Raw genomic sequence first — 14784 nt, forward strand, 5'->3', positions numbered from 1 at the left:
GACTTGGAACAAAACTTTTGATTTTGGATTTTTTGAGATTTGGACTAAACTGATTTTTGATCCATTCTTTCGATTTTTCCAAATTTGTTCAATTTCTGAATGTGAAGTTTGTGTAACCCAAAACTAAGGATACCATGGAGCGTGATATGGCTAAACTGAACAAACTCAAAGTGGCTGAGCTTAGGGTTCAGTGCAGGTGACTATCACCTGCCAGGACACAAAAGAAGAGATGCTATTTGCTCTCCACTGGTGGGCAGTCCACAGGGATTGCTAGTGTACGTGTGGGTTGGAGATTGTCCCAGGGATGGGGAAGGGGCTAAGAGATGCAACCTTAGTGTCCCTGGGTGGGTTGAAAATTGCAGCCATGGGCCATTAGCCTCCCAGCATGAAGAGGTAAAGGCAGAGGTCTGAAATCAATGGGACCGAGGTTGAGGTGAGGTTGAGGCTGAGAGAGATACAGGAGCCAGTGTGACTATGGTCGCAGAGAAGCTGGTTTCTCCTAAGCAGATTATACCTGGTGTGTACCATCAGGTAACCTATGCAGACAGCAGAACTCATCTCATGGCTATGGTGAGTTTGGAATGGGGATGAGACAGGCCCTAAGCAGGTAGCTATGTATCCTGCACTCCCAGTGGAGTGTCTACTGGGAAATGATCTTGAAGCTTCTGACTGGTCAGGGGAGGAGAGAATGGTCCATGTAAGGATGCTTGATCTCCCTGAGTGGGTATGTACTGTGAGCAGATCACAGGCTGCTCAGCAGGGAAAGGCGGGACACTTGGACTGTGGAATAATGGGCCAAGTATCCAAAGACAAGAGAAAGGGCACTGGGTCAGGTAGACATTGTACATCCCCTAGACTCACCAACTGCATGAGGGACAGGTATATCTTGGTGGCAATGGACCATGCTACAAGCTACCCTGAAGCAATTCCCCTCAGAACAGTCACTGCTCCTTCAGTGACTCGGTCCTATTAGGTGTGTTCCTAAAAGTGGGTTTCCCAAAGGAGGCTGTTTCAGACAGGGGCACAAATTTAATGTCCAGCTATCTGAAGGCGATGTGGTATGAATGTGGTGTTATCTACAAGTTCACCACCCCATATCATCCACAGACTAATGGTCTGGTAGAAAGGTTCAATGAGACCCTGAAGGGAATGATCAGTGGTTTGTCTGACAAGCTCATGAGAAGATGGGATGTTCTCCTACCATTCTTACTGTTTGCCTGTTCCACAAAAAGGAGTTGGCTTTAGTCCCTTTGAATTGTTGTTTGGGCACTGTGTAAGCGGCCCATTGTGCTTAGTGAGAGAGTCTTGTGAAAAGCCTCTCAAGGAAGCCAAGGACAATGTGCTGGACTATGTACTAGGCCTGAGATCTTGAATGGCAGAGTACATGTACAAAGCAAGCAGGGACTTGGAGGCCAGCCAAGAGCTCATGAAGCTCTGGTATAACCAGAGAACTACTATCTCTGAGTACAAAACAGGACACTTGGTGTGGGTTTTGGAGCCTGTGGCTCCTAGAGCCCTCCAGGATAAGTGGACTGGGCCCTATCAATTCCTAGAGAAGAAGGGTGAATTTACCTATTTGGTAGTCTTTAACACCCCCAGAATAACAGGTTCCTGCACGTCGACAGGTTGTAACCCCCACCAAGACAGGGCAGACATGACCATGCAGAAGGCAACAGATTAAGGAGGAGAATAGGAAATTGAGCCACTGCCCAACCTTCTCTCCTACAATGTGCAAGATGGATCAGTGGAGGGAGTTGTACTCCCATTGGCAGACCAACAGCATAGAGAATGCAAGCAGGTGCTGGAGTAGTTTGCAAGTCTGTTCTCCATGTCCCCTGGACACATCACTTGGTGTGTCCATGACATTGACACTGGCGACAGCCTACCTGTCAGAAGCAAGCTGTATACGTTGTCTGACTAGGTCACAGCCACTATCAAAACTGAGGTAGCTAAGATGTTGGAATTGGGGGTAATTGAGCCTTCTGACAGTCCATGGGCCAGCCCAGTGGTGCTGGTACCCAAACCTAATCCCCAGGGGGAAACAAAAGAGTTGAGGGTCTGTCTGGACTACAGAGGACTGAATACAACCTCAAAGACTGATGCTCTTCCTATACTTAGAGCTGGTGAGCTCATTGATAGGTGAGGGACTGCTAAGTACCTAAGTACCTTTGATTTGACTTCAGGCTGCTGGCAGATTGCCCTACGTGAAGGAGGAAAGTAGAGGTCAGCATTCTCCACACCTGAGGGTCATTACCGGTTTAAAGTAATGACCCACTTAAAGAGTGCCCCTTACACCATCCAAAGGCTGGTGAACAGGATCCTATCTGGGCTGGAGAAGTTCAGTGCAGCTTATCTGTATGATATAGCTGTGTACATTTCCACCTGAGAGGATCATTTAAACCACCTGAAGGAAGTGCTTCCGGCCCTGCAGCAGGAAGGCCTGAGTATTAAGGCGAGTAAGTGTAAAATAGGTCATAGTTCAGTTGTGTGCCTGGAACACCTTGTAGGTGGAGGCCATGTACACCCTCTCTAGGCTAATATCCAAACCATATTGGATTGGACTGCTCCTACCACCCAGACACAGGTCAGTGCCTTCCTTGGTCTGATTTGGGATTATAGAAGATTTGTTTAGAATTATGCGACCGTTGCGGCTCCCCTGACAGAACTCACTTTTAAAAATAGGTCAAAGAGAGTCATATGGACTAAAGAGTGTCAGCAGGCCTTTGACACTCTGAACAATGCTATGTGATCAGCAGCAGTGTTGCTGGCCCCTGTTTACACAAAGGGATTTGTGATTCAGACAGATGCTTCAGGCATGGAATTAGGGCAGTGTTGGCACAGGTAAATGAAAAGGGCTTGATCAGCCAGTTGCCTTCATCAGAAGGTGACTGCTTCCCAGACAGCAAAGATGGAGTGCCATTGAGAGGGAAGCCTTTGCTGTGGTTTGGTACCTGAAAAAGCTGAGCCATACTGTTTTGGTACTCACTTTTGTGTTCAAACTGCCCACATATCTCTTAGATGGCTCATCCAGATGAGGGGTGAGAATCCCAAATGGTTGAGGTGGTCCATTTCCCTACATGGGATGGACTTCACAGTGGAACACAGACCAGGCATGGCCCATGCTAATGGAGATGGGCTGTCCAGGTTTTTTCACTTAGCTGATGAGGACTACTAGGGTGTAGGCTAGTTACCCATCACCTTTTGTTTGGGAAGGGGCCATGTGAGGAAGCCATCCTTTTAGTAAGTTCACCTCAATGTTTTCTGAGTGGTACTGGTAGTATCTGATCCTGACTGTGCCATTGGCTCTGCTAAATAGGCCCAGAGCCAGTGCTCTGAATTAAAGGTATGTGGTGAAATGTCACAATTACAATTGGCAATGACAGATCCTGTAAGTCCCTGGTAGATAAAGGAGGATTTAAACTATCTATAAGTCCCCAGTATATAATAGGATAGGGAAATGTAACGGTGCAGTAGATTTCCTGCTCCGGAGTGTGCACTGCTGTGTTGCCTGATGTCATTTGTAAAGGCAGCCCTGCCTTGCAGACTGTCTTTAAAAAGTAAAAAGTGTGCAAATTCGACTTTGGGATTTAAGGTACTTCCCAAGTGATAAACTACCTTGTTTTTACATATGTCACCCCCAAGGTCTCCCTTAGATGCCCCAGGGGTGGGGTGCCACACAACTAAAAGCAGACCAGTATAAAATACCTATTATATGCCCTGGAGAGGAAATAACTGCACCTTTCATTTTCCTCCATTGTAGAAAGTTAGCTCCTGTTAGACCTGGCATCCTTGGAGGTCTCCCCTAACTTTTTGCCTCTGTTTTCTAGGTTGTTGATGTGTGCTGTACTGTTTTTGCTGTTTTTGTTACTCTGGGCACTTTACCACTGCTGACCAGTGCTAAGGTGCAAGTTCTCTCTATGTGAAACTGTATGTGTAATTGGCTTTTCCATAATTGGCATATTTGATTTACTAGTAAGTCCGTAGTAAAGTGCACTAGAGGTGCCTAGGGCCTGTACACCAAATGCTACTAGTGGGCCTGCAGCACTGATTCTGCCACCCGCATGAGTAGCCCTGTGACCATGACTCAGACCTGCCACTGCAGTGTCTGTGTGTGGAGTTTTAAACTGCCAATTCGACTTGCCAAGTGTACCCACTTGCCAAGCCCAAACCTTCCCTTTGTATACATGTAAGGCACCCCTAAGGTAGGCCCTTGGTAGCCCCATGGGCAGGGTGCAGTGCATGTTTAAGACAGGACGTGCTGGTGTGTTTTTACATGGCCTAACAGTGAAATACTGCCTAATCCGGTTTTCACTGTTGCAAGGCCTATCTCTGGCATAGGATAACATGGGGTTGTCTTTAAATATCTTATAAGTGCAGTTTCCCTTTGAGATCAGATAGAAATATGGAGTTTGAGGTCTCTGAACTCACAATGTAAAAATACATCTTTAAGTGAAGTTGGTTTTTAGATTGTTAGTTTGAAAATGCCACTTTTAGAAAGTAGGCATTTTCTTGCTTAAACCATTCTGTGACTCTGCCTGTGGATTCCTTGTCTGGGTCAGACTGACAGTTGAGCTGTTTGTGCATCTCCACTAGACAGTGACACAAAGGGTGCTGGGGTATAACCTGCATATCCTGATGGGCCCTCTGGGCCAGGCTGGAGGGAGGAGTGGCCACTTACGCCTGAAAGGGCTGTGCCTGCCCTAATAAAAAGCAGTCTCCAACCCCCTGGTATGCGTCTGGAGCCAGGCTTGGGCAAGGCAGGAGCCTGTAAATAACAGAGACTTTTCTTTAGAGTTGGGGAACTTCAAAGGCAGAAAGGGGTATAATTATTGGATCTAAAATCTCAGACTTTAGATCACTTCAAAGATTCAAGAGGAACCTCTGCCAGGAGAAGAGCTAATGGGGAAGCGCTGCCCCTGCCTGTGACTATGCTTGTGTTGGGCTATCCTACAGTTTCTGCTTCTGCCTGTGAAAGGGACAAAGACTGGACTTTGTGGTACATTCCTACTTGAGAGGTATCCCCAAAGGCTTGGATTGAGCTTGTCTGCTGTTCTGAAGTCTCAGGGCCATCAAAGACGTCCTCTGCCAGCAGCTGGACACTCTGCTGAGAATTCTGCCCTGCTAAGTGGTGCCTAATCCAGTCCCTGGGCCATTGAAAGGAGAAGCTGGTGGAAAACCAAGAAAAACCAAGTGCACCGACTTCGGATGACCCCGGACTGACGCAGCTGCCAGATTCTGCAACGCCGCCTGCTTCTGCAGCCGAGGACCTAGCTGGAGTGCGAAGACACCGCAGGCCCGCCGCCTCAGTAGCCTCGCTGAAGTCCGCGACTCTCTGAGTCCTGAAGTGCTGTGTCACCGACGTCTGTGACAGACTACTTTGCCGCACCACGCAGTGACCACTGGATATTGACCCCGCCGGAAGTGCACGGATCCAGCACTTTGCAAAGACGCCGCCTCACCTCCACTGCTCCGCAGCAAGGACCTGACACCTCTTCGAGATGCCTCCGCTCTGCATCACTGGAACCGACGCCGCACCGGATCCATCGATGCCGCGATCCCCAACTCCGTGAACCGATTTGATTCCTCATTTACACAAGGTACTGTACCTGGGGGTCCGTGTTACTCTGTGACCTGTGCCATTAGCATCGGATTGTGGGAATAACTCCATCACGACGCCATGATATCACTAATTCGAAGCATTTGTGTTTGTAAGCGCTATATTGAAGTTTGATCTTTAAAAAATCATAACTTTGCTTGTGTATGTTGGATTTTGTCGTTTTGGTCCTGTTTTGCTCAGATAAATAGTGGCTATTTTTCTAACCTGGTGTTGAGTAATTTTGTAGTGTTTTCACTATATTACTGTGTGTGTTGGTACAAATACTTTACACATTGTCTCTGGGTTAAGCCTTTCTGCTCGTGCCACGCTCCCAAGAAGTTGAGCGGAGGTTAACCAGGTGTGTGTCTCCTTTGCCATGACTAGAGTGAGGGCCCTTGCATGGACAGGGGGTAACCTGACTTTCAACCAAAGATCCCATTTGTAACATTGGTGATCAGTGGTGAAGATTGAACTTGTATTTGTACTTGACATACAATGATTAGGCGTACACTACTACTTTCAGTGCAGTAACCACATACCACTTGTTTTTGTGATTTTACTTTTTTCCTTTCTTGGACTTCATCTGCTTCCATTTTTTGACTTTTGAATTTCTCATTGGGAACTCTTTGTTCTGCCTTGGAACTTTGCACTTTAGAATTGCCATTACGTCTCAATCTGGAGATGCACCTGCTGGAGCTGTTTTTGAGTTGGAGAAGCTGGAGAGTTATACAGTAGCCCAACTGAACAGTTTAGTAAGGATCTTGCCTGTCCCATTAGGAGCTTCGCCAGGAAGGAGGAGCTGTAAAAGGCACTGAGGGCCTAGGTGACAACCAAAAAGGTTGGGGGCACACAGAGGAGGAGATTTAGGGTGAGTAGGTGCAAGACAGCCATGAGGTATCTGTACTGCCTGGGAGGAGGGTCTCCAGGGTGGGTAGCAGTGTGTCCTCTAAGGGTCTGACTCCTGAAGAGTTGCAGGACAGACAGGCAGAGAGGGTGCACCGATTTGAGTTGGAGAAGCTCAAAATGGAGATGGGGAAAGGAGGCTGGCCTTTGAGGAGAAGAAGAAGATTCTGCGGGCTCATGAGCTTAACTTAAAGGAACTAGATCAGAGGAGCAAGTCTGGTAGAGATGGTGACAGCAGTACCGCAGTGCAGCCTGAAAGGAGGGTGCACATTCCCAAAGACCTGATTGACAGCAAGCTGACTGACCCCAGGAAGCTTGTGCAGGAAGTGGACCATTGGGAGAGCACCAGGGTCCAAAAGCGGTATGAGGGAGACCACGCGAAGGGTGTGCAGGGTCCCCATAAGAAGAAGTGGGGGGTAAGGGTAAACACTGGGAGTTCTCCAAAGGGCCCCAACCTAGTTCCCAGGGTAAGGATTCCTAGTCCCCCATTGGAAAGAAGCCATGGGTCTCTAGAGGGAAACCTGCAGAGAAGGGTCCCCATAAGTGTTATACATGTGACCAGGTGGGTCATGTGAGGGGGGATCCCAAATGTCCCAAGTGGACACCTGCACCCACTGGTGCTCAGTCACAGGGTTTGGCCAGTGTAGCGCTTGGGAAGGAGTTGGTTCCAGGTGGGTGGGAGCCAGCTGAGATGACCCTTGTCTCACTACAGGACAGTGAGATGGTCCAGAGGACCCTCGTGCCTGAAAACACTAAGAAGTACAGGAAGTGGGTGACCCTCAATGGACATAGGGTGGAGGCTCTGAGGGACTACTGTAAAAGTCACCTGGTGTCTGAAGAGCAGGTAGATCCCCATGTCCTTCACCATGTAGTTTCGGTAGACAACACAGAGCACCTGTGCAGAGTGGTGCAGGTTCCATTTGAATGGAGGGGGTGTCTCAGGTGCCCTGAGAGTAACTGTGAGTCCAACCATGCCATTGTCTGCTTGGCAGTGACATGGAGGATTCCCCTTGGAAGGAGGTGGAACACAGGTCTCACTTGGAGATGTTGGGTTTGCCTGTGTGTGTGTGTGTGTGTGTCCAACTGCTCAATGGCAGCCCGTCAGGGTGATCAGGAGGCCCTGGAGCCTGAAAGGGTGGCCCAGGTGCCTGCCAGAAGGAAGTATGGTCAAGGGGTGTGGGAAACGGGATCCAGAAGTTCCCACGGTCTTGGAGGATCCTGAATCTGAGGTGGATGTCCCAGAGCCTACAGGGGAACAGGTGGCTGACCTGGTGGAGGTACCCAAGCTGACTCAGTGGCAGCAGGAAGGGGGACCCACCAGGGAAGAATTCTGTGAGGCACAGAAAGTATGCCCTACTCTAGAGGGTTTGCAGCAGCAGGCTGCAGACCAGGCGTCTGGCAAAGAGTCTGAATCACACTTGATCTACTGGGAGGACGGCCTCCTATATAGTGAGGCTAAGGTTGCTGAGTGTGGGTCAGCCTGTGTGCTGGTGGTACCTCAGTGCTTCAGAGCCTTCCTACTGGGGCTGGCTCATGATGTGCCTTTAGCTGGACATTTGGGGCAGGACAAGGACTTTGAACAGCTTTTCACCCACTTTTACTGGCCCCAAATGCGCAGGCACTCTGATGTGCTCTGTAGGTCTTGACAAACTTGTTAGGCAAGTGGCAAGAGTGGGGGGAAATGTGAGGTTCCCTCCCAACCTTTTCCTGTAGTCAGCACCCCCTTTGAAAGGGTTGGCATTGACATTGTGGGGCCTCTGGATCCCAAGACAGCGATGGGCCACAGGTTTATCCTGGGCTTGGTGGACCATGCCACCCGGTACCCAGAATCTATCCCTCTGAGATCAATCACTGCCCCTGTGGTGGGACATGAATTGATGGGGGTTTTTACCCACATGGAGTTCCCGAAGCAGGTGGTATCTGATAGGGGTACCATCTTCATATCTACATATATGAAGTCTCTATGGAAGGACTGTGGGGTAACCTACAGGTTTACCACTCCTTACCATTTCCAAGGAAACGGTCTGGTTGAGAGATTCAACCACACCTTGAAGGGCATGATTATGGGCCTGTCAGAGCCCTTGAGGCATAAGTGGGACGTCCTCTTGCCAAGCCTTCTGTTCACCTACAGGGAGGTGCCACAAAAGGGTCTTAGATTTAGCCCTTTTGAGTTGTTGTATAGCCACCCTGTCAGGGTACCTTTGAGTCTGGTTAGGGAAGGCTTGAAGAAGGCCTCCAGTAACCCCCCCCCCCCAGCATGTATTCAGTTACATGCCGCCTTTTAGGAACAAGACTTCCCGCATCAGGAGCTCGCCCAAGAGAACCTGGAAGCACGTCACAAAGATATGAGATGTGATATGCCCAGAATGCCACTCTGGTTGAGTTTCATCCTGGACAGAAAGTGTGGGTGATGGCCCCAGTAGAGCCTCGCGCTCTCCAGGATAAGTGGACTGGGCCTTTTTGAGGTGGTGGAGTGCAAGAGTGATGTCACCTATCTGGTGAACTTGCATACTCTTAGGAACCCTTTGAGGGTCCTACATGTGAACTGCCTCAAGCCTCACTTTCAGAGGACAGAAGTGACTATGCTCTTGGCAACAGATGATGGAGTGGAGGAAGAGAGTGAGCCTCTTCCTGACTTCATGTCTGAAAAAGAGAAAGATGGTTCAGTGGAGGGTGTGAGCCTGTCCCCCTCACTGACTCTAGAGCAACAGAGGGACTGTTGCCAGGTGTTGGGACAGTTTGCCTCATTGTTTTCTCTGATCCCAGGGGTCACTCATTTGTATACACATAACGTGGACCCTGGCGAAAGTCCACCTGTGTAACATAAAGTTTACAGGGTGAAGGGCAAGGTTAGAGTCAGCGTTAAGGATGAGGTATCCAAAATGTTAGCTCTTGGGGTTCTTGAGTCTTCCAGTAGCCCTTGGGCCAGTCTTGTGATCTTGGTCCCAAATGCTGCTGCTCCTGGTGCAACTCCAGAATTCAGGTTCTGTGTGGATTACCGGGGACTCAGTGTGGTCACGAAGACTGACGTGCACCCCATTCCCCAAGCTGATGAGCTCATTGATTGGTTAGGGGCTGCCAAATATCTCAGCATATTTGATTTAACGTCTGGATATTGGCAGATTTCTCTCACTGAGGGGGTTAAGGAGAGGTCTGCATTTTCTACCCCGTATGGGCACTACCTGTTTAGGGTGATGCACTTTGGGATGAAAATTGCCCCTGCCACCTTTCAGAGGCTGGGTACCCAGGTGTTGGCTGGATTGGATGATTTCCGTGCAGCCTACCTGGATGACATTGCTGTGTTCAACTCCACTTGGGGGGACCACTTGCAGCACCTCTGCAAAGTGCTAGAGGCCCTGCAGAAGGCAGGCCTTACTGTTAAGGCTAGCAAGTGCCAGATAGGGCATGGCTCTGTAGTGTACTTGGGGGACCAGGTGGGGAGTGGCCAGGTGGCACCACTACAACCCAAGATGTACACTATTCTGGTTCGGGAAACCCCCAAGACCCAGACTGAGGTGAAAGCCTTTTTAGGTCTCATAGGTTAGTATAGGAGGTTTGTTAAGGGGTATGGCACAATTGTTGCTCCCTTAACAGAGTTAACTTCCAAGAAGCAGCCAAAGAAAGTGATCTGGACTGAGTCTTGCCAGACAGCTTTTGATGCCCGAAGGCAGCCATGTGCAGGACTTCTGTCAGGAATTTGTCATGCAGACTGATGCTTCAGAGCATGGTGTAGGAGCAGTGTTGTCACAGCTAAATGAAAAGGGTCTAGATCAACCTGTAGCCTTTATCAGTAGGAGGTTACTTCCCCAGGAACATAGGTGGAGTTCAATTGAGCGTGAAGCTTTTGATCTGGTCTGGGCACTGAAGAAGCTAAGACTCTACTTGTTTGGGACTCACTTCCAGGTTCAAACCGATCACTGGCCCCTCAGGTGGTTAATGAAGATGAGGTGTGAGAATCCAAAACTGTTGAGGTGGTCCATCTCCCTAGAGGGAATAGACTTTATAGTGGAAAACCGCACTGGAATAGAACATGCAAATGCTGATGGTCTGTCCAGATTTTTCCGCCTTACTGATGAGAACTCCATGAGGTTGGGGAGTTCTCCCCACTTTCAGCTGGGGGGACACGTGTTAGACCTTGCATCCTTGGCATGGTCGCCTCCAACTTTCTGCCTCTGCTTCCTGGGTTGTTGCTGTGTGCTGGACTCGGTTTTTGCTATTTTTGGTACTCTGGGCACTTTACCACTGCTGACCAGTGCTAACGTGCAAGTGTTCCCTATGTGAAATTGTATGTTTAATTGGCTTTTCCATAATTGGCATATTTGATTTACTAGTGAGCCCCTAGTAAAGTGCACTAGAGGTGCCTAGGGCCTGTAAACCAAATGCTACTAGTGGGCCTGCAGCCCTAATTGTGCCACCCACATACATAGCCCTGTAAACATGGCTCAGACCTGCCACTGCAGTGTCTGTGTGTGCCGGTGTAAGCTGCCAATTCGACTTAGCAAGTGTACCCACTTGCCAAGCCCAAGCCTTCCCTTTTTATACATGTAAGGCACCCCTAAGGTAGGCTCTAGGTAGCCTCATGGGCAGGGTGCAGTGTTTGTTAAAGGTAGGACATGTGTGCTGGTGTGTTTTTACATGTCCTAACAGTGAAATACTTACAAATCCGGGTTTCACTGTTGCAAGGCCTATCTCTCTCATAGGTTAACCTTTAAATATCTTTTAAGAACAGTTTCCCTTTGAGAGCAGAAAGAAATTGGAGTTTGGGGACTCTGAAATCACAATGTAAAAATACATCATTTAGTTGGTTTTTAGATTGTTAGTTTGAAAATGCCACTTTTAGAAAGAAGGCATTTTCTTGCTTAAACCATTCTGTGACTCTGCCTGTTTGTGGATTCCTTGTCAGTGACACAAAGGGTGCTGGGGTGTAACCTGCATATCCTGATGGGCCATCTGGGCTAGGCTGGAGGGAGGATTGGTCACTTACTCCTGAAAGGGCTGTGCTTGCCCTCACACAAAGCAGTCTCCAACCCCTTGGTGTGCGTCTGGAGCCAGGCCTAGCCAAAGCAGGATCCTGTAAACAACAGAGACTTGGAACCCTGCTCTGCAACCCGGAGAACTGTACACTGAAGTACTGATCCAGTTGCACACTGGAACTACAGCCCTAAGGACTTTGCCTTGCTTCAAAAAGGACTCAGGAGTAGACTCCCTGAAGGTAAAAGGTTAACAAAGCTTTCCTGTACCAACTATCACAAACGTTCCCAGCCTGGAGAGCGTCTAGTGGACCTTTAGGGATTTGGCCAGGTGCATTGTGAAAATTGAAGTCCCAAATTTCCAAGGAACATCTCAGGGCTCCTAGGCCCATGGATTTGTGTTTTGGACCCTTTCAGACCCCAAGGAGAACTTCTAGAAGAAGATCCAGAAGATTGAATTCACTTTTGGAAAATGCTTCTTAAGTGGACCGACTCGCCATTGTGAATCAATGTGACTACCTTCAATTGCGACCCGGAAAGGATTTCAGGTTTGTCCCAGTGAAAGTTCCAGACTTCCAGGATTTGACAGGGGCCTCGCGGAAAAGCAATCTGACGACGCTGCTCTGAACTCGGCTTGCTGGGGAGGACCACAAGACGAGAAGAGAAAAGCTCCAGAAACATCCCTAAATGCAAATGTAACATTTTGACCGAGGCCTCCCGTTCAGAGTATCCGAGCAGGGTTCCATCGCGTTCAGCCTCAAACTTTAACTTGGTCTTGGTCAAGTGCAACCAAATATCTCCAGTTGGCACTATTGATATCTAAGCTCTAGAAAACACGTTTTTAAATTTAATCTTTAAAAATTCATATCTCTGGTTCTGGTTCCCTATATTGGATTTTTGGTGTTTTGGTGTCATTTTAAAGCTAAACATATGTAAATATTTTTATAAATTGGTGTGGGATTTTTATTGTATTTTATGTCTCACTTATTTATTGTATTGGTGTATTTAAATGCTTTACATACCTGTCTCAGAAGTTAAGCCTGCCTGCTCGTTGCCAAGCTACCAGGAGTTGAGCCAGGGGTTGATGTTTTGAGACCTTTACTGGACTGAACACTGTCTATGGGCCTTATTGCTAGTGGTAGGTGCATACTTACCTCTACCAATACCCAACCTTTAAAATATATTAATTTCTGTAGGTATGGTTTTGGACTAGGCCAGCTTTGGAGTGGAAGTACAGACATTAATTAGATGATCTACAATTACAAAACATACCTTGTCAGAGATACCTTTGCCTGGTAATGTAATGCACAGGAAGTGTTGGGGAGTATTACTATTAGGGAGCCAGATCCTAAGCCATTTGCAGTGAACAGTTTCCCGTCATGCCGAGGAGTTTCACACACACTCCTGAGACCTTACTCTGTGTCTCTTCTATACCTTATACTTCTAGATGAGACGGAGGGCTTACACGTCCTTTTTCTCTACATACACGCCAGCTTAATTATCGGGGAGCAAGACACAGCGCCCCAGCACAAGAATTTACCCCAAAGAACTGTTTTGTTTATAGCGATCTTCTCTTCTAGATCACACCGTAAAAGATTTTGGATCCATAAGTGCTGACTTATGAGTACTCCCTCACGAAGACTCGGGGATAATAGTGTTTTGCCCCCGTCATGTGATTCCCACTACTCTTTCTCTCTTGATCGTACAGTATCTTGAAGAGTTTTCCTTGATTAGGATAAGCCATTTATTCATGTTAACACCTTACTTATACTTTGCCCTGAGGAAGTCAATGAGATAAATTTCTCGGAGACGAAACACGTGTTGGCTGTTGGATGTTGTTGTGATGACCACATATGGAATCTTTCTGATGTGATGAACATGTATGAAAACCTCGCACAAGAATAAAGACACTGAACTTTAACTCTGTGTGGATTATATATTGATTCTGCGAAGACCAAGAACCTAACTGCACAGACTCTTATTTCATATGAGTGCCCTGGCCTTTTGAATCAGTTTGGTTTTTCCTATTGGAGAAACACTGGAGGTGCTGGGAGGACCCTCCGTTTGGGAGCACCATATTTACTATCTATTGTTAAAGAAATGTTTTGGTGATATTCTGTTAGCGCCTATCCCTATAATTTTTCCCCCCTTTTCTTCACAACTTTTGAGTCTCCCATTGTCTATTAGTCTTCAGCAAACCTCTCATCTCTATTGTAACCCTGCTCCCTTGCTGCTGTTTCCCCACACACCTCCCTTGTATTCTAGACAATCCAGGGTAATACTCTCACTGTGTATATAACCTCATTGCTTTGTAGTTAGGTTCACGCTCCATAGGTTTCTACAGGCATACATACATACAAAGATGTAGATTAAACTAAATAAAAATGAAAAAAGCTAAGAATGAAAGAAAATGAACAAACATTACAATTTGGCTTGGAATCTGGATTTGCAGGAGACGTATCGCTGGACTTGAGACTGGTTCACTCCGTAGATCGTCGTCCAGGTGAAGGTTCCTCCAACAATAATAGTCCAGAAGGTGTGTCTCTGCAAAGGGTTAGGATTGAAGCTAAATGAAAGATAAACAAACATGTATTAGTGCGCAGAGATGAATGTGTGCATTTCAAATAGCAATAAGCGTTTTAAGTATACCATGTACTTCCAATATTTAATTACATTAAGCAAACAGCTTCTCTTTGCGATTGTGCTACTGAATGTCAAAACCAACAATATTGTGGCATACTAATATCGAGGACGGAATATTGAGGGTCAAAATATTAAATGTAAGTGCATATATGTAAGTATAGATTTACTTTCCCTTACTCCACATCTACACATGGTGAAGAGATATCTACCACGTAGGTACATATATGTAGAGTTAGGTATAGACAATCTGTACCTACTTACCTGTCAAGATGTTATTTTTGATATTTTGTCCTCGATTTTCCGTCCCATTGATATTGTTGATTCGTCATTGAGGAGGCACACCTCATGTTACCAAATTGTGCTGTTTGAGAACAGCAGTGTTCATATTCTGATTAGTTCTAATTACTGGCCTAATGATGGGCAAAATACGTGTTTAAGAACCTGGTTTAGAAAAATATTAGAACAACTAGGTCTGCTGGCAGAGGAGGTCCCACCATATTTAGACGTCCCCACTGCTGAGCAGGAACCTTGATCCCTTTAGTGGAGCTACCACTCACCTGAAGGCAGTGATGTTGTGCAGAGTGGGCACCATGTTTGAGGCACCTGTTTGTAAAGTTATTTTCAAAAATGAACTCCTGCAAAAAAAATCCATGACCCTGGCGCACAGGGATG

At 47.2% G+C, this 14784-nt stretch overlaps 1 protein-coding gene across 1 annotated transcript in view; it reads right to left on the reverse strand.

Moving 5' to 3' along the window:
* LOC138288222 (sodium-coupled monocarboxylate transporter 1-like) overlaps window positions 1–14784 on the reverse strand; it is a 237024-nt gene that overhangs the window by 107516 nt on the left and 114724 nt on the right. The window contains exon 6 of the mRNA XM_069229605.1: window positions 13895–14035. Within this exon, the coding sequence (XP_069085706.1) occupies window positions 13895–14035 (141 nt within the window). The remainder of the gene's footprint in view (window positions 1–13894; window positions 14036–14784) is intronic.

This window comes from Pleurodeles waltl, chromosome 4_1 (assembly GCF_031143425.1).
Source record: "Pleurodeles waltl isolate 20211129_DDA chromosome 4_1, aPleWal1.hap1.20221129, whole genome shotgun sequence".
Taxonomy (NCBI): domain Eukaryota; kingdom Metazoa; phylum Chordata; class Amphibia; order Caudata; family Salamandridae; genus Pleurodeles; species Pleurodeles waltl.